The sequence below is a fragment of the Vulpes vulpes genome, chromosome 11, assembly GCF_048418805.1.
Source record: "Vulpes vulpes isolate BD-2025 chromosome 11, VulVul3, whole genome shotgun sequence".
Lineage (NCBI taxonomy): Eukaryota > Metazoa > Chordata > Mammalia > Carnivora > Canidae > Vulpes > Vulpes vulpes.
The window spans coordinates 79201439-79221436 of NC_132790.1; the positions used below are offsets into that span (position 1 = coordinate 79201439).

At 41.6% G+C, this 19998-nt stretch overlaps 1 protein-coding gene across 6 annotated transcripts in view; it reads right to left on the bottom strand.

Annotated features, from left to right (window-relative positions):
- The window catches only part of CPNE4 (copine 4), a 485131-nt gene that overhangs the window by 3812 nt on the left and 461321 nt on the right, over positions 1-19998 (bottom strand). For all 6 annotated transcript variants that reach the window (XM_072726854.1, XM_072726853.1, XM_072726857.1 and 3 more), the window contains 4 exons: positions 14195-14249; positions 10904-10955; positions 9625-9758; positions 3715-3951 (listed from right to left, as the gene is read on the bottom strand). In XM_072726854.1, coding sequence (XP_072582955.1) covers positions 3715-3951; positions 9625-9758; positions 10904-10955; positions 14195-14249 — 478 coding nt within the window. The remainder of the gene's footprint in view (positions 1-3714; positions 3952-9624; positions 9759-10903; positions 10956-14194; positions 14250-19998) is intronic.

Genomic DNA, 19998 nt, shown 5'->3' on the forward strand with positions numbered 1-19998 from the left:
CTACGAGCAAATAGCATCCAAAGCTGCCACCATCATAAATGTCTCCAGATGTTGCCAAAGTTGTCCCTGGGAAAGAACCACTTGTGCAATCCACTGTAAGATGGATTGGTTCTTAGGTGAGGCCAAAGATAACTCTGAACACTGTTGTCAAATAGAACTTGGTATAATAATGGAAATCTCCTATATCTGCCATGTCCAATGTGGTAGTCACGAGACACGTGTGATTATCCAGCCCTTGAAAGGTGGCTGGAGTGACTGAAAAACTGAACTTTAAATTTTATTTAATTTAAATAGCCACATGTAGCTATTTGTCGCTGTATGTAGATGGCACATACATACAGTCCTTCTAAATGACTCTCCCAGTTCCTTTGCATTATCTGGGTTGGTGGCTCTGATGAGCAATTAGAGCTTGGGGGCATTATCTGGTTGGGAAAGGGCCAAAAATGTGAAAGCAGCTGTATTTATTAATCCCCTACAAGGACCAGGTGCTGTGCTAAACTTTCTATAAGACCACCTTTATTCTTCCAAATGTGTGTGTCATCTGCCTCATTTTACAGACGAAAGTCTGTGGCACAGTGAGGTTAATTAACTTGCCTGGAGCCACACAGCTCAGAGTCTGTGCCCTGCCCACTTCCAAGCTCTGAGTTATCATGTAAAGGCAATTCATGGGTTACTCGCTCGTATGAAATGATGTCAGCTTACCTTCCATTTCGTTTACTGTGTATGAATTCAGAGTAGATACGTTTGGATAATGATATGGTTTTCAAGCTCTAATCTGAAATCCATGAAGATAAGGGGCATGATTTGCTTCTGGTGTTGTCTTTGTCACCCACAAAGCAGCTGGAGACCATGCAGCAGACACGTATGAGCAGTACCCCACTCCTTTGACCTGGTTAGGGCGCTTCCTTGTTTCTGAGGCCCCTTCAATTCCCTGCCCACTATGGATTTGTCCTTCCTCTTACCAGCTCAAGCTATGAGGCTTTCCTCAGGGCTGCTCCTCTCTGCTATGAAGTCCTATAGTGTAACATTTGAACCCCTTTCAACCACCTGCAGGTTGCTTAGCATGGCAGTTTCCTGCTGCCACCTATGTTCCAACCATGTGATTCTCCAGTAAATTCCTTGAGGCCTAGACCCGTGGTTTTATCATTTCACTGTGGTCCCAGTCTAGCATGTGCTGTACCCACAGCAGGTGAACAGGATGCGGCTGGGAGAGAGGCAGGAACTTGCATGGCTCTGTGGCACTGCTGTAGAACACAGATGTGTGTGTGTTTGCAGGTGTGTGTGTGTATGCAGGGACAGGAAGAGGGTGGTTTGGGGAAGTGCGTGACTCTCCTAGGGGATGAGCTCTTTGACCCCTCTTCACTCACGCAAAGTTATGGGTGGTGGGCAGTAATGTGACTTCTTCAGTCTGGCTGACAAAATGGGGCAGGAAATGAAAATCTGGAAAAGCAACCCCCTCTCCCCACCTTGGGCAGTATGCAAGTAAGTAAGTAGCTTCATTGATGATCACAGTGCAGCAAATTGAGCCTGTTCTAGCACATTCGTCCAGGCAGTAGATACCACTTCTTGCTGTCTACATGCAGAACACCTGAGGGCTTGGTGAGCCTCTTTTATTTAGTAAGTTGTTTCATTTGGAAATACCCTCCTCAGGCAAACTGAAGTGGGGCTGTGGTAGCACAGCCAGCCCTCAACCCACGCTATTGCCCATGTGCTTGTTGGGGGCTTGGAACTCTCTTTCCGCTCAACACTATAGCCAGGGATTGATTTTAGGCTTCTCTAATGATTCTAATTACACACAATCCTCCTTAAAAAGAGAATCGCAACTGTGTGGCAGTACAGTTATGAGCAATACCTTATTGTGTGGGGAGCCCTGGCGTGTTCAAGGATCTCACTAAGCGGTCCCAGCAGGCCAAGAGATGTAGGGTTCACTGGAGGCTGCTGGGCTCACTATTTATCTGAATGTTTGCTTTAAAGCCTGTCCCCAAAAGGTTGTAAACAGCAGTTTATGAGAAGTATATGCCAAAGGCTCTGACACTGGCACTGGGACGTGTCGATAATGAATAATGATCCATCCATCCTTCCACTCCTATACTTGCCTTACCCAGTGTAGCTGGGGGTCCCAGTGTGAGCCCAAATTGGGATTCAGATGTTTCTGGACATACCTGGTAAAATGGCTAGGAGAGTGAAAGTGATTCATCTGAATGAGGGCTTTTGGCTTGAGGAGAAAGGCTTTTCCAGAAAAGGTCAGGAAGGAAAGCTCAAAGTGGATGGCACAGTGCCTATTCCTTCCTCACCCTGCCTCTAATAACTGACTTCAGGCCTGAACGTGGAGGAGCTGGACAGGAAGCTAAAGACACTTGTAGAAGGGATCCTGCAGGGGTAGGGACACAGATTTCACTGCATTAACGGTCCAGGTGACAGAGGGGTCTCTGTAGCATGAAAAGGAGGGGACTCCTGTCATTCCTAAGGGGATTGCAGGGTATTTGCAGGGCACTGAGGATTCTCGAGATTCCCTCCTGCTGGGGCAGCTCCAAGCCCCGGGAGCAGTATCGCTGGCACCATACACACAGCAGAGGGCAAGGCCTCAATGGATAGTAGGGGGCAGGGATGCTCTGCCCTGGAGTGGCTTCCACAAGGGTCACAGAACAAAAGAACACAGACAACTGTCTGTGACAAACTATGTGAGTCACAGATACTGCTGGGGGAGGCTCTGAAGGGTTCCTCAGGGCCATGACCAGCACAGAAGGAGACTTTGTGTGTGAATCAGAGAAGAAAGCGTCACTTGGGGCAACTGCAGCCCTTCCAGGTACAGGGTTTTGTATATATTTTAAAGGTGCCTCTTCTCTGCAGTTGGTAATTACCCCAATTTGGAAATGCTGAAAAATTGTTACGGAGCAATTTCTCGATGTCATGCTAGAGCATTGTCGGGCCTGATGGGCCTGCTTTAGGATCATCTGGGGACTGTCACACTGCTTGACCTACTCTTTGTTACTGGTGGAAATCCAAGAGTGTAAAGCTAAATGTTAACTTGCAGAAAACTAGTAAGATTTCTGCCCTGTAGAGACGGTAATCTAAAGATGATGAAGAAGAAGGTTTTTTACCCTTTGGGTCATTAACCAGTTTCGAATCTGCCTTAGGAAACCTGGTCTAGTATTCCCTCCCACTGACCATCAGCAACTATTTTATTATCCTCCTTTGAAGTAGCTTTGCCATCTTTCTGGTTCCCTCATTAATAAGGTAAAGAAATCTTTGATGCTGCTTAGTGCATACTTGTAGAGGATTTAGGTTTCTATCATTTCAAAAATAGACTTTTCCAAGGCAAACACAGGCTTCTCCTGGGGCACATGGCTTGACAAGGAGAACCTGGGCTGAATTTCAGCTTCTCTTTGTCACTTCAGCCGGGCACCCTTAAGCAGGGAGCAACCTGCCTAACTGTACATGGCAGCCCTGCATACACCAGAAAGCCTAAATGATATGGATGAGGGCAAGTGCCAGTGAAATGCTGGCTGCCACAGTTAGCATGACTCCTCAGCCATTACTGGAATTATGCATCTTTTTCCAAAGAGTGAAGCTCTCTACAAATCCTGAGTGTGAGATGGCCTGGCCTGGGCACGGATGGCTGGCACTGCTTCCCCCCAGACATTGGTGGGAAAGTGTGGGAGTGTGCTTGCTTGGGCTCTGCTCTCCCACGGGAAGCCCCAGAGATATGCGTACGTGTTTGAAGTTCCTGAACGGCACGAACTGGACGATGTCTCGAAGAACAGGCTCTCCCTTCGGTGACCTCAGAATGCCATCGTCACCGTCCAGCATCTGCATGTCACTGAAGTCAGCGTTGCCCACCCCGACGATGATGACCGACATGGGGAGGTGGGAGGCGTGGACAATGGCCTCCCTGGTGTCAGCCATGTCCGTGATGACACCGTCGGTGAGGATCAGCAGGATGAAGTATTGCTGCCATTGACCGGAGGCCAGGTGAGCACGGGGACCGAGGGGTGGGGGAGACAAGGACAGTACCAGTTATGCACCGGGGTGGCTTCTGTGCATACTGACCACGGTGACAGTGCTGACAGACTTTTAATGAGTCCTGTGTTGACAGCCCTAAAGACTGGAGGTGACAATGAACGGAGCTTCGATGCAGGGATAATAATTGTGGGTTAATTCTAAGAATCACCTTAATGACAGTTACACAGTACAGTGTGGTGGACAGAGCAGCAGAGGGGAGGCAGGAGGGGCTGGCCTCGAAGCCTCCACTCTCTGAGCTACTGGGAGAACTCCTTACCTCCTCTGGGTCCACACCCCTTTACCTCCTGAGGAGTGGAACTAGACTGTTTAACCCACCCTCTTTAGCTGGGGGATTTTTCAGAGCCTATAGCTGTACTGCCCAATACAATAGCCACTAGCTCCACATGACTACTGAGCCCTTGAAAAGTGGCTAGAGTAATAAATTTTAGTTTTATTTCATTTTAATGAATTCAAATTAAACCTTCAAAATGAAGACTTGATTTGGTTATTGGAAACCTTTTAAGTACGTTTGGAATAACTCAGGTATGTGAATCTAGTTTCTCAACTATTAATCTCAACTATTATAATTGATCCAACTTGCTGGATCAAGTATTTGCAGTGATTCTAGATCTACAAGTATTCTATATCTACAATCTAGATCAAGTATTTGCAGTGATAATTTAGTATCCAGCTTAAGTTGATGTCAGTATAAAATACACATGGGTTTTGAAGACTGAGTACAAAAGAAAGAATGTAAAATATTTTATTAATAACTTTTTATATGGAACACATATTAAAATGAGGATATTTTGGTTATATTGGGTTAGATAAAAACATATGATTAAAATTAATTCCCTTGATTCTTTTAACTTTTAAAAATGGGGCTATTAGAGAATTTAAAATTGCATATACAACTCTGTAACATTTCTGGTGGACAGCACTAGTCTAAAGCTTTGCTAGCAGAAGGTGTGGGTGCTGCCTCTTCCCTTGAAGGCCATGCGCCATGGTCTAGTTTGAGTGAGCTTGTGGGTGCTGAGCTCCTGTGGCTTCTTGCTCTAAGTCCCAGCTCCCTGCCTGCAGCCTGGCTGGCCTCCTTCCACCTGGGTAGGTTGGCAGGTGGCACATCTGAGAACAAGACTGGATAATATATTCTGTATTCATCAGCACAGGGAGGGCTTAGGACTTGCTATGGAAGGTCTGGAAAAGGCAGGCCATCAGAAGTCATCACTATTGTTAGTTGTGAGTGGCGTCATAATAGCATCTGCTGTGAGATGGGGGGGAAGCAGGGCACTGGGATGCTAACTCATGTCAATCTAATGTAATTTTTGCAAGATGCCCAACATCTGCAGGGAGTAAACGTTGGATTATTAAGTCATTCCAAGTTGCCATTCTTCAAAGAAGAGAGGCTGGATAGAATAGCCACATTCTGAAAACACCTGGTTTTGAGAATCATACTTAAAAGGTTGTGCATAGATTGTTAAAGGTTCCCGCTTCTCTCTGTAAAACTGAAAAAATATTTTAAACAAAATAACATGTCAAAAGTGCAACTGGAGGCACTGAACAGCAATTCACACTATGATAAAGATGGTTACATGTTCTAAATGTTTTCCATGTATTTAATATAAAGACTAATTCTGTTCCATGTCCATTAATTAACTACCCACCCCTAGCTCTAGGTGACCAACCAATTTTCAAATGCATTTGAGTTGTACATTTGTATCCATACCCATGCTCTTTGAGTCTTACATAGTCACAAAAAAGGTGGCCTGGGAGTTTGGAGGAAGGTTTTAGTAGGATGACCTGATGGTGCAACTAGGGGCAGTAGGAGGCAACTTGGTGATTGGGACAGAGGGAAGGAGTAGAGAATACACCAAATCATAAATTAACTCCCTAAGTTGTGCCCTGGAAGGCCAGGTGGATGCCACACTTGGAGGGAGACTGTTTCTGACTCAAAAAGCAGATGGGCCCTTGTGTGAGTCACACTTTTGTGTCCTCCTCCTCCTCCTTTCTCCACATCCCCCAACTCCCATTTGATCTGATCTTTGTGGACCAGAGGTTGGACCCCCCCCTACCTGCTCAATGCCTCCAGGAACAAAAACATCTGATAGCCACCTTACCACATCAAGAAGTTTTAGAGTTGAAATGGTCTAGAGACAGGGTTTGGAAAATATTTTCTGTAAAAGGACAATAATTAGTATCTTAGCCTTTGCAGGCCACAGTGATCTCTGTCCAACAACCTAACCCTGCTAGTATAGTGTGAGAATAGCCATATAGCCATATTCAATATTTAATATGAACAGGCATGGTGATGTTCTGATAAAACTTTATTGATGGATACCAAAGTTTGAATGTCATATAATTTCCCTGTGCCATGAAGTTATTCTTCTTTTGATTTTTTTCAACCATTTAAAAATGTAAAAGCCATTCTTCGCTTGTAAGTCATTGAAATACACTGCAGAATGCAGTTTGTTGACTTTTTATATAGAGCAGGGATTTTATTTTATTTTTTAAAGATTTTATTTTTAAGTAATCTCTACATCCAACATGAGGTAGAATTATACAATCCCGAATTTACAACCCTGAGATCAAGAGATGCATGTTCTACCAACTGAGCAAGCCTTGGGACCTTAGAGCAGGGATTCTTAACCTGGGCCTGTGGACTGCTGAAAGACTTCAGACAGTTTGTGAACTTGGGATAAATTACATTTTAGTTTCACTAACTGAAATTTATAATTTTTTCAATTATAACCAACAAATAGAATTAATTTTAACTGTACTCATGACTTAGTCACCAAAAGAAATCACAGAATATTTTCCTGTCATATTACAGCAACTGCAGATATCTTACTATATCATTTATATCAACACTACTTAGAATTTACAGAATTATTAGACTGGTTATTGGTTCTCATAATTTAATGTTAATAAAAGAAGCATTTTATTACTATATTTATCATGCTTCTTAGCCACACTTAAACAATTTTGCTGAATGTATTTCAATATATTTGGTTTATTTTAATATATAGTTTATTTTGTGTACTCAAAAGCATTTCTGAGGAAGGGTCCTTGGGCTTCTCCAGCTGTTAATGGTGTTCAGGGAACAAAAAAGGTCCAGAACCTCTGATCTGAAGAGATTGTCAGGATTCGAGAATCTGATCCTTCAAGGTTCAATCTAGCTAAAGGTAATGGGCTGAAGACTGCTGGATCAAAATCCTGATGGAAATTTCCAATAAAGCAAGCAGTAGTTTCTTCCAAAGTCAGGCTAGAAAATGTTCACAGATGAAATATCATAGTCTTTGAATGAACTTGAATGAACTTTGTAAGGAGGGGATTTTTTTTTCAATTTGTGTAAGAGTTCCATAAAATTGAGAAGAAAGTCTGACAGCCATGGACTCCCTGCACAACTTGCCAAAGAGGTTCAAGGTTAGAACCCTAGAACCCTTAGCAATCAGGGATAACAAGGGCCCCTGGACCATGCACTCTTCAAAGAACAGGGAAAATCTCTGGAAAAAAAACATCAGTGTTTTTGGCCTATAGGATAAATTATTTGGGGCTATATGGATTAGATGCTTCCTCCACTGACTCCTGATCTGTGCTTTCAGAGCAGACCCACCTGACCTTGGGAGAGTGAGTCATGGTCAAAAACTCATGCTGGCTTATATCAGGCCCAAATCCTGACCAATGTCAGTCATGTTCTCTTTTTATTCTTGTGGGTCTCAATATTCCAGAGGAGCTGGGATCATTATGTTTTCAAACTGGGCTCTGGGGAGCCCTGGGGATACCTTGGATGTTCTTGGGGATAAGGAGGTAAAGGAGAACAGACAAATTTGAATTTCATCCCTTAGTCCAGATTTAGCAAGAATAATCTATTTTCTTAAAATCTATTTTATATGTTGGGTTTCTGAACAATTATCATTTGAAGAGTTTGAATTTGAAGTTCCAGTGATGAAAAAAAGTAAAACAAAAAAGAATAAAATGATATTACTCAGCCATTAGAAATAACAAATACCCACCATTTGCTTCGATGTGGATGGAACTGGAGGGTATTATGCTGAGTGAAATAAGTCAATTGGAGAAGGACAAACATTATATGGTCTCATTCATTTGGGGAATATAAAAAATAGTGAAAGGGAATAATGGGGAAAGGAGAAAAAATGAGTGGAAAATATCAGAAAGGGAGACAGAACATGAGAGACTCCTAACTCTGGGAAACGAACTAGGGGTGGTGGAAGGGGAAGTGGAAGGGGGGTGGGGGTGACTGGATGACGGGCACTGAGGGGGACACCTGATGGGATGAACACTGGGTGTTATTCTATATGTTGGCAAATTGAACACCAATAAAAAATAAATTTATAAAAAAAAGAATAAAATGAAATACTGATCCTGTCCTACCCTTATACTTAAATCTTGCATCAGTGAGGATTCAAATTTGCTCCATGGCCTCTGTATGTTTGGCAATATGGGGGTGCCATTGACTGTTAGAAGTATAATTTTCAGATGAATGTTGAGGAGGAAAGTCTGACTGGCATGGGTGGATGGAGACAGTGAGATAGACTCCCCTTTTGCTTTGAAGGAGAGTTAAGTAAGGGACAGTAGCTAAAGGGTAAATTAGTGTCAAGGGAGAGATTTTTAACTCAAATAGGTATTATAGTCTGTTTTATTTGCTAATGGGAATGAGCCTTCAGTAGAAAGGGGAAATAGATGATAAGGAGAGAGGAGGAACATAACTGCTGGGTCAATGTCCTTGGATAATTGAGAGGAGATGTGTTCTAGTACACAAGAGGTTAACATCAGATATGAGCATGGTCCTCCAGCTATTCTAATATGAGGAAGGCTGAGAACCTGGGTACAGTGCAAATAACTTGGATGAGTTCATGTCAGCAGTATATGATATCTTCTTCATGCAAATGCAATATTTGGAACCCAGGATAAAATTAGAGAGATTTCAGACATCAGCAACATTCTACTAAATCTGAAAAAAAATTAAGAAAGCTAGAAAAGAAGTATATTAGTATCATCAAAAATGATATATAGAAAAGTTATTATGGTAATATACTGAACTCTAAAATTTTAGGAGAAGAAACCAAATTCTGTTTGGCCTTGTTACCTTGATATGCAATTTTCTTAAGAAAACCATGAATAGAATGTGAAACAAATATTTGCCATGATATTTTGTGCTGTTGCATTTGACTACCAGGGTCAGATTTATCCATTGTTTTACTTCTGTTTTGCTTTGCTTTCATCTGTAGTATGGGTATATTGGGAAGAAGATTATTTTTGGATGTCCCCCACCCCCACCCCATCCCCAGGATCATGAGGTGGCTAATGACCCATACTCTGGTGACTATAGTAGCTTCCACTGTTGAATGTCTCCTGTGTTCAGTTCAGGTAATGTTGCAGACATTTGAGATGTGTCACCTCTAAGCCTCACAATAACCCAGCAGAGATGGGTATGATTATCTCTATTTTTCAGAAAAGGAGATTGAGGATAGGGGAAGGTTAAGGCATTTGTCCAAACTCACACAGGTAGAGAATGTTTGGATTTGTTGCCAGAGTGGGATGGATGCGATGGCCAATATCCAGGGAAATGCCCATTAGCAGGAGGACCAGCCCTCTCCTTACCGATGCCTCCTTGGTGTTAGTCTCCTCTGATGCTGACTTGGCAACCTTCTGAATGATGGGGGCGATGTTGGTAGGACCGTAAAGCTGGAGCTTAGGAAGGCAGCTCTGATAGGCTTCCACAACTCCTTGAATTCCTAAGGTGAAATTGGCAAAGATCAGAAGTTCAGTAGTCCTCTCAAATACATGTGTAATCAAACACACAGAGAAATAAAGCGTTTAATTGCTCCTAGTCGTCCTTATCAACATCACATTTATACCCATGAGGTAAAAAAGAAAACACCACATCCATGGTGGTGGTGCCTATCCTCCTGCCGAAGTCATTCTCTTTAAAAGCTCAAGTCAAGCAACCATTTCCACAAACTTTTCCCTAATGTTCTACTTCACACATACGATTTCATTAGATCCTCATAGCACAATGAAATAGATGTTATACCTCTTTTATAGGTGAGGAAACTGAAGCTCAGGGAGGTTAAATGATCTGCCTTAGGTCACACAGCAAGTGAGTTATAGTCTTAGGATTCAAGACCAGGTCTTGTCTGGCTCTATCTAGGGGCTGTACTGTTGGCCACTAGGCAAACCAGCTTTACTGTTTCTCTAGTTTTCATACCACCGACTGACTCTCCTCTAGTATACACCATCCTGGGCCACCTCTAGGAGTCATGTGTACATTGTTTTATCATCATTATTTAATGTAATATGCTGAGGAATTTTTGGCTGGAAATAATGCAACACTGACCAAAGCCTTTGAGAAGGCTCTTTCTGGCACAAAACCATAAAGGTACTTGTTTGAAGTCACTTGTTTGAAGTCACTTTCCATGCCCTGATATCCTTTGTCAGCACGTTGATGGTATCAAATGATTTCCATGTTTCCCCCTCTCCTTATTCTTTCACAGAGAGGAAGTTTTGAAAAATAAATACCTAATGAAAACTTGGAAAGCAGAAAGAAGGGTAGCTAATCACTGCCCATGGGGTAAATTTCTCCCCCCTGTTTTTGTTTTGTTTTGTTGGCCAGAGAAATCCAGAATTGGCATTAATACTCTTGGTGTAAGCTCAAGATCTCTTCTGCATTCTGTCTTTTATAACTATTTTTTTTCTCTGTTATTGGCTTTTCATTGCCTTTGGAGTAGCACAGTTTATTTGGAATGAGGGTGCCTACTTCTCTGCTGTGGACAGATGACTGTGGATAACTGACACACTGCATCAGAGCAGAGAGACTAAAATAGGAAAGGTACACACAGAAGGGCTGTGAGACCTCAGCTTTCTTTTATGTGTGATTTACCTGCACATTCCGGGTTGTCTTCATTAAAGTTGATTGCAAAGTCATGAGAGACCTAGACACCAATTAAAATTTTAAAAAAGGAAGAAAGGAGAATTACAACTTTAATCCAGTAAGGAGGCACTGGGGTTTAGAGTTTGCAAACAAATGCCCATTACATTCATTATGTGTTAAGCAGCAGGAACCATTTTAAGCCTTTACACAATCAATCTGAGATGGAGGGTGAATTCTAAGCTCCCTGTGGTGTTGAGGTGACAGGAAGACTTTCCAGAATCAGATAAATGCTGGCAGGAGAGGAGAATAAGGCAAATAAAAAGAAATCGAAGAAAAGATTTCTGGAAAATGTAACTCAAATAGCTTCCAGATTGAACTGGCCACAGCCTAGAGGCTTAGATTTGGCTGAGCTCTATTTGGACCCAGTGATAAAAACAATGATAGCTCAATAACGCAAGCTGTCTGCCCAACATGGTGATGGTTATGAAGTCTCCAGCTAAGCTGTTGACATTTAAGAATCATTCTAACATGATATGCAGAAATATAGGGCAGGAGGATTTTCACATATACACAGGTTAAAATAGACTCTACTCTTGGAAAAGTAATAAAGCAATACTTTTACTCTTCCAACACAAATTCTCTTACCTGGCAGGACCTATGCATAAGGCCGAAAAAGATATTGTTTCCTTTTTTGTTTCTAAAACCTGATAAAACAGGAAGGATGTTCTGGCATCTGGACATTTTTATTGGATCTTTTGAAATTATACAGAGATTTCCATTTCAAAGGTGATTTCCATGCCCTGACTCTTTTGGGGGCTAGGAGATAGGTCATTGTGTTAAAAGATGCCTCTTTTCTTAGTGTTGGTGCCCTATCCCACATTTCCTTGTGCTGAGCACATCCAGGCAAGTCAGCTGACTTCCAACCATTTTACCTTCTCAGGCTTCCGGAGCCTGCTTTGGCTGCCTAGCTGAAAATGTTGAGAAACTAATGTCTTTGGGGAGCAGCCCTTAATCACTCATGGGATGACAGGACATGGTGTATCAATACCCCAGCTCTCTTACCCCTTAGGGTCTGTGCATGCCCTACATTGTCTCCCTGGGGCCCCCAGCAGAATTAAGCTCCAGCTGCCCACAGTGGTAACTGGCTTCTTAGCACACCCTATGTTGACCTCCCCCCTCCATTCTTCCACCCTCTGTTGAGGTTTCTTCCACCTCTCAAATAAACAACTTGCAACCAAATCCTTCTTTCAAGGTCTATCCCCCAGAGTGTGCAAGCTAAGACATTAGTGCTTGTGGCTCAGTTTTAAGGCAAACTCTGAGATTTTATCCTAAAGAAGTCAATTGTGATAAACTCGCTGGATGTATCTGACAGACTGAGACCATTGGTGCCTGTCAGGGCAGTGGGGAAATTAGGCATGGAAAAGGGGCATTTGCATGACTTTTTGAGAGCAGCAATGAGGAAGTGAGAAGGATGCTTGTTAAGACAGCAGGAAGAATAAATTAGCTGACAGGCAGCGTGGAGCCAAGGGATCAAATGAGCATGAGGACTTCAGGAAACAGCAAGAAGGATGAGTTACTCCAGAAGGGGGGCCAGGCAGATGTCACAGATGAGAAAAGGCCTGAAATAAGTGTATTGCACACCTCTGGCCTTAGTCCTGCTGGCCAAGCTGAGACCAGAAGACTACCTGGTGGGGATGTGGTGAAAGATGCTCAAGCATCTCTGGATAATTGGACAGGTGATTGTTTTTTTGTTTTTGCTTTTTAAAAATATATTTATTTATTTGAAATAGAGAGAGGGAGGGGGGAGAGGGCAAGGGAGAGAGACACAGAGAGAATCTCAAGCAGATTCCCTACTGAGTGTGGAGCCTGACACAGGGCTCTATCTCATGACCCTGAGGTCATGAACTGAGCTGAAATCAAGAGTTGGACGCTTAACCAACTGAGCCACCAAAGAAACCCATGGATTGGTGGTTATTGAGGCGCATTTCATTTTCAAAGCTCAGCAGCTCTGGGAAGAAGGTTGGTACCCATTTGCCCACATTCTGGAATTAATACCCCACTGAAGGGGACAGCATCTCCTCAGTTCTAATTCTTGCATGTGTCATCTTTTAATCTTAGTGTTGCCAGGTCTTTTAGTTTTTCCAGAGAGGTGAGAAATCTGACATTGTATATGAAATTGTTTAATTCTTTAAAAAATTGTGTGTCCAATATAATACATTTGTGGCCTGAATAATGTCTACAGGTCACCAGCCAGTAACTCCTGTCCCATGTTCTTCCTCCCCATGTGCTCAATTTCCAACAAATACTTCTATAATTTTGTAGCCATGGCTAGCAGAGAAGATAGTGTGGGATATAAGGCAAACAAGAAAGAGGACAGGTCAGAGAGACACACCACTCCATCCACTGCTCACTCCAAAAGTAACCATCCAGAGATGGGTATGGATTCTCTTCTTTCAAAAAAGTACACAAAAGTGAAAAGTGCTTGGTCTGGCAGCTCTGGTGTGGGAGAAAATGTCAGCATTTTTCTCCTGCCCTGTGACTCAATCAGTAAAAGAGAAATTGATGACTGAGCAGTATTGCTTCCACTTAGCTTGTACCTTAGAGGAATTGGTAAAGCTGGGGCAGGGACTTTTCTGTCTCTCCAAGGCCCTTCTACCTGTGGGAGCAGAGTTCTCTGGGAGGGTGTCCCACAGGAGCATCTGGTATACCACAGCACAATGCCTCAGCTCCACTACAGTGCAAATCTCTCTTCACAATCTTTGCCTTCCTTGTTTGTGAGAAATGACTGTCAAATAGGACTCCAGTGTTTTCACAAAAACCTTTCAGCTTCCCAATACTTGAAGCCACAGTGGTTATCCTTGGAACTTTCAGGACTTCTCTGTGTCTCTCCCTCACACAGGCCTGTTGCTCAGAGACTTGGAATGAGGGCATCTGTAGACATTCTTGTCACAGACTTTCACAGTTGGCATTGTTGGTAGGACTTTTATCTGGGAGAGATCTGAATAGATAGGTTCTGAGCCAGTGGAGAGCAACTACCTGAGTGTTTTCTCAGTCTTTGACCATATCTGTTAAGAAGCTCAACATGACCCTTCATTTGGACCTCTGAGAAGACCTATCCAGAATACCAGGAGATTGAGTTTTATCAAAAGATAAGCTCCAGTGAGCTAATCTCACTAGTTCTGAAGACCATTTCTGAGTTTTGGGGCTCTACTTACATAGTTTTATCAAGGGCCAAAAGTGAACTCCTGTGAGAAAAGTGCAAGTTATTCTTTGGCTACAGCAAAGGATCTGCTCACTCACCGTGTACTCTGGGGGTATCCTGGCACCAAACCCAAAGGCTGGGAACATCTTGTCACTGTAAAAAAAAAAAAAAAGTTGCTTCATTTGTTCATCTAATGAGGAAGAAAAACATGAACCTTCATTACCTCACTAGGACATTACTATGTCAAATGCTGACTCATGCTTCTTGATTATCTATAGTAAAAAGGGATAGCAGTAGCATGGGTAATTAAAATCAAGAAGGAATCCCCAAAGTTCATTACAGTCATTAGTCTGCAATTTCTTCCCATAACTTTTTGCTAGATTTGTCACCATGGAATAAAATGGCCCAGGATTGCCTCAACTCTCCTACGCCAATTTTCTTGAAAAGTGATCATGAGTTACATAACTCCAGTGGTTGACTGTTAGGGTTTTTGATATATATTATCTTTTAAAATCTTTGTAGGGAGATATCATTATATCATTATTCCCATTTCCCAGGGTGGGGAAATGCCTTGGGAGGTAAAGTGATTTATCCAAGATCAGGCTGCTAGTTAGATCCAGGGTTCAAATCCAGACAAGTCTAAATCCAAAGAGATTTTAAAAATCAGTGGGAAGTTGGAAGGCTAGCTGTCAGAGCTTGGTTCCTTCTACAGGACTCATTGTGTCCTTACTTTAACTCATACAAACGATGATACATTGTTTACATGTCTTTTTTTTTTTTTTTGTCTCCTGAATGCAAAAGGATGCTGTTTCTTTTGGCATTAATATCTTTACATCTCCACTGCGTTTCTGTCCCAAACTGTCCCTTGCCCCTCTCCTCAGCATAATATTTGCCACAGAGTGTGTGCACAATAAATATTTAATGACTGGATAACTTATGATTTGAATCATGGCTTGGTTTCTCTTATGTATATTGAAATTCTCTTAATTTACTCATTCATGTATGTTATATTAATTCCTTACTCGACTATAGGTGAGATGATGGAGAGAAGAATTAACCTTAATTGCACATATGTGCTGGGTATGATGGTAGGCAATGTACATTTTTATTTGATTCTCATGCAATTCTTGAAGTTCCACTTACTTATTATTCCTGCTTATAGGTGAATAAACTGAATCTCGAGAAGTCTAAGAAAATGGCCTAAGGTGTTTACCAGGGAGGATTGTGTGATTCTAAAGGCCATGTCTTTTATGCTGTCCCATTATGGTTTAATGATTGTATATAGCATTAAATGTGACTTCCTTCTGGAACTTGCAGTAATGGGATCCCTTGGCCAAACTATAAATAAGACTCTCCTTAGGCAAATTTTGTTTCAATGGGGCTCCGGAATTTTGCTCTTGGCAGAGGCATATTCTTCTCATGCCATCTTCCTTTTATTTTCTCTCCCATTAAAAATACAGCTGAGATTTATTCTTGGAACAATCCCTACATTTCTCTGTTCTTTGCAGAATTAGCCAAGGAAAAAAGGAAATTCAGATTAGGTCTCACGGTCCTTGAATGGCTCTGTCAACAAAAGGGGACCCCCTCAAGGCTGACAGAGAAGTCAAAGTACAAAAACCAGATTTTTACTCATCACCATCAGATTTAGAGGTCTTTAGTAGCCAATGAAGGCTTTGATAAAACTTCACCAAAATGCAGCCAAGTTGAGCAGATTTGGGGTAGGGGTTAGGAGATACAAGGAAGCCAACATTCTTTAAAATTAGTCAAGTTTGCCAGAAAACCACCAGCTCTCTCTTTTTCTCACTGTTGTGTAGATACGAGCTTTGTGGTACATAGCATCTGGCATATAGTAGAAAAGGTATTAATACTGGTAAATAGAAAAACACAACAGCTTATAAAGGATTAGCCACAGCTCTGAGAAGAAATACTTCTGGTCCTTGGAAATACTGAAATACATTGCCTCAATAATTCCTCCTTAGCCAAGACAAGGGGAGCAGGTATGGATAGGAATCTGTGAGGGAGAGTTCAGAGGTACTTTTCGGGTAAGTCTGGAAGAAAACTTTCCAGGGTGGAGAATGGGTCCTGGTTCTTCCAACCCGGAGATGTCTCAGAAGTCAAAACAGAAACCTAAGAGTCTCCACACCTTTTATTTTTTTTTTCTTTGATGAGTTTAGGAAGGGTGAGATCTAATATTCCATCCCTTTGTAATCACCAAACCAATGTTCCAGCCTTAATGATATTCTTTTTATACCTTCTAAGCCACCCTTGGGGATCTGAAGTTTGCTGAGCATGATGCACTGTTATGTAATTGAGTTTCAAGAGCAAGGAGGTAGGGAAAATGCCTCACCTACAAGAGGAATAATTAATGACCCAGGAGGACATCAATTCTCTGAAGTTAGCCACCACAAAGTCTCTAACAAACATACCAAAGAAAAAATTTTAAGCCTAAGCACAATGGATTTAAACATTCATTATTCCTGATTAAAAATAAAGTAGGTTAAAAAAAAATAAAGTAGGCAGATAGGAGTCTTTGCAAAAGGCAAGAGAAGGCAGGTTGAGCACACAAGCAAGCATTGTTATGCCAGCACACCAAAGAACTTGATATTGAATCCACCTAGCACGAGTGAAAGGGCCACTCAGCAACTACTAGGAAAATGATGGGGGGAACTTGCCAACTTGGAAAATTCAATATTACTACATCGCTAAAGGCAATATTTCTTACTATTAGAATAAAATACTATAAAATACAATAAAAGAGCCCATGTTCTTCAGGTAATGAGCATGTCATCCTGAACTTGTTAGTTCAGGACTACTGGATACATGTTAGAGAATGACCTTGGTCAAATGATCACCAGATGGAAGATTCATTTTCAAATACCATTTTTACCCTTCTGTTAAGGAAGGCTTTGAGATGAAGAAAGAGAGTAATAAAAATAAAGACAAATTACCTCATCCATAAGGCAACAGAGGCTGACTCAAAGCAAAATGGCATTTCAGAACACCTAGACATTTAATTAAGACTATTCTTTAAAACAGTGGTCCTAACACTGGGGTACATGGAAATACAAAGCTCTTCTGGGGATAGGAGACCTGGTGTTTTTTTTTTTTTTAAAGGAAATCAGTATTCAGTTTCTCTACTTTCATATATATTCTCTGTTAAAATTGATCTTCTGGGAACACCTGTAATAGAAAGACCTGCTCTCAATTCACACCTTCCCTTTCACAATTATCCTTCTCCTTACCCATTCTGAATCTTAACCACAATGGTGCATTGTTCCAGAGTATAAAAACTCTGCAGTAGAAAATAAGAGAATTAGGAAACAAATCCTTTTGCAAGTTAGGTAGTTACCAGTTTTTGCTTTGAAAAATTGTAGGAAGTGTTGATATCAGCTGGTAGATCATTAACAATACCTTTTGGTGATAAACCATTATGTGATTTTTTTTGATCTATAAATTAGAACTGAAAGAAATGATAATACTGCTAGTCAAACTCTTTCCATTACCACGCACTTATTTACAAGAACAAGTTTCCTAGAATTTATATTTATAAAAACAAAAAATTAGATTATAATTGATGCTATTCTATTCTAGTATTAGCATTTTAGCATTTATTTACAGATATGTAAACTACTTGGGGGAAAAACTCCACTATTTGTTTCATTAAAAAATTTTTTATTTTTCATAGACAATAACTAGATATTGACATTTCCAATATATTTATGTTCTTTTGATCAATTACGCACTAACATTGATTGTGATACTCAAACAGAAGATTTTTTAAAATATTTTGAAACTTTTCAACACAGAATTTTAGAAATTAGAAATTTTAAAATTTATATTCATATTTTTATTATAGAAATCAATAAAAATTTTGAGCCCAAATCTTAAAGATACATTAGGATGAAATTCTTTGGGGGGGGAGTGGAAATACAATTTCATGAAAAAGAAGAAATAATTAAAATTCTCAATTCCAGCTAAAGAGCTTGTTCATGCGTTTTTTAATGGATGATGGTGATTATCACAGAGCTATGGCATTTAGATCCTACTGGATGCATTTACAAGAATTATGTAAGAGTTTTATTTTTAATTGTCCATATTTACAATACACCAGGATTTTCAGTCTTTGTCATTGTTTAAACCCATGATAGAAAACACTGGATTTCAATGTAAGAATGTGTGAGATTACACATTTTTATAAAATTCTTTTCAGGGCTATGTGCTCAGAACCAAAAAGTAAAGGTCATTGGTCTACAATGTTCTTTAGACCCGACACTATAATCCCTTTTTCCTTTTGTGTTCGGTTTATTTTTAAAACTAATTAAGAGTATCCAAGATTATAGCTTCTATCATTTACTGACCATAACAGGCAGAGCATGTGCTAGCTAGCCATGTCATGTCTATCCCTACAACTGCTCTGCAAGGCAAGTTCGATAAATCTTCCATTTGAAATCAAGGACACCAAGGCCCATGGAATGGAAACCTCAGAATAGAGGTAGCAGAGCTGGGGGCTGAAACCAGGGTGTTCCTGTCACTGGGACCCCATGTTCTTTCATATTATTTTTAATAATTAGTTAATTAAATAAATCAATGAGAGAGAGAGAGAGAGAGCAAGAGAGAGCACAAACGCAAGCAGGGGGAGCAGCAGGCAGAGGGAGAGGGAGAAGCAGGCTCCCCATGGAGCAGGGAGCCCAATGTGAGGCTTGATCCCAGGATTCTGGGATCATGACCTGAGCCTAAGGCAGACACTTAACCCACTGACCCACCCAGGCACCCTAACCTGATGCTCTTTCTATTACCCCTGTTGACTCTGCCCTTTGTAGGAGGCTGGTCTGGACTACAGATTAAGAATAATAAAGGTAAGTCCATCCATGTTCTAATGACAACAAAGGACAGATTTCAGCAAAACTCTGAACATCCCAGAATTTGCCATCCCCAGAAGGCCCCCACAAAGGATAAAGTTTAATCCTTCTCTCTTGATGCAGTCCCCATCCTTACACAGGGCAAGGCTGCCCTTACCTTGCCGGGCTGTGATTTATTTACATGCCTTTTTCTCCCTGAGATGGTGAACCAACTGGGGGAAAATTATGCTTTATTAATTTATCTCTGTCTTTACCATGTGAGGTGCCTGGCAGCCAACAGAGGCTACATAGGTCCTTAGCCATTCCATCTCACTCATCCCACTGATTTCACTCTGGATCTCACCTTGGGATGCCATTAGAAAAATGCCCATGAAAAAACCCTGATTCCTCAGGATGTACACCAGACTAATTAAATCAGGCTCTAGGACGGGGCCCAGGCATTGGCATATTTTAAGACTTCCCAAATGTTTCCAGGGTGCAGCCAAGGCTGAGAACCACTGACTGGTGTTGGTAGAGTGGAGGAGGTAGCACTGTGATACAAACCTATCTTCTGATTCTAAACCCAATACTTGTCAGATTGGGCATCAGACCTAAGTCTGCCTCTTAGCACACCATGCAGGAAGACTCCTGCCTCCTTCACAGGTCGCTGAAACCTGGGTGTCATTCTGGGGTGGCCACATCCATGAAATGGCAGTCTGTGCTTCCAAACAATGCATTCAGTATCTATAGTCTCTTGAGAGCAGATAGACCAGCCTTTGGTTGGAGGATGTGGCAGGTGGTCAGAGACCCACATGTCTGCAGGGCCCAAGGAATGGATGTCACCTTGATCTTGAGCAGCTTGACCAGAATGTTCACAGGAGCTGGGCAAGTGCTACAACCAACAGGGAATACATGAGCTTGTGTGTGTGCATGTGTGTGTGTGTATGTGTGTGTGTGCCTGTGTGCATGCTTGGGGAGTCCAAGGGGAGAGTACGGGCAGTGTCCTCTTTTTCAGAGGCTCAGGGACAGAGCGGGACTGTCTTCTAGGCTTAGAACCAGGTATT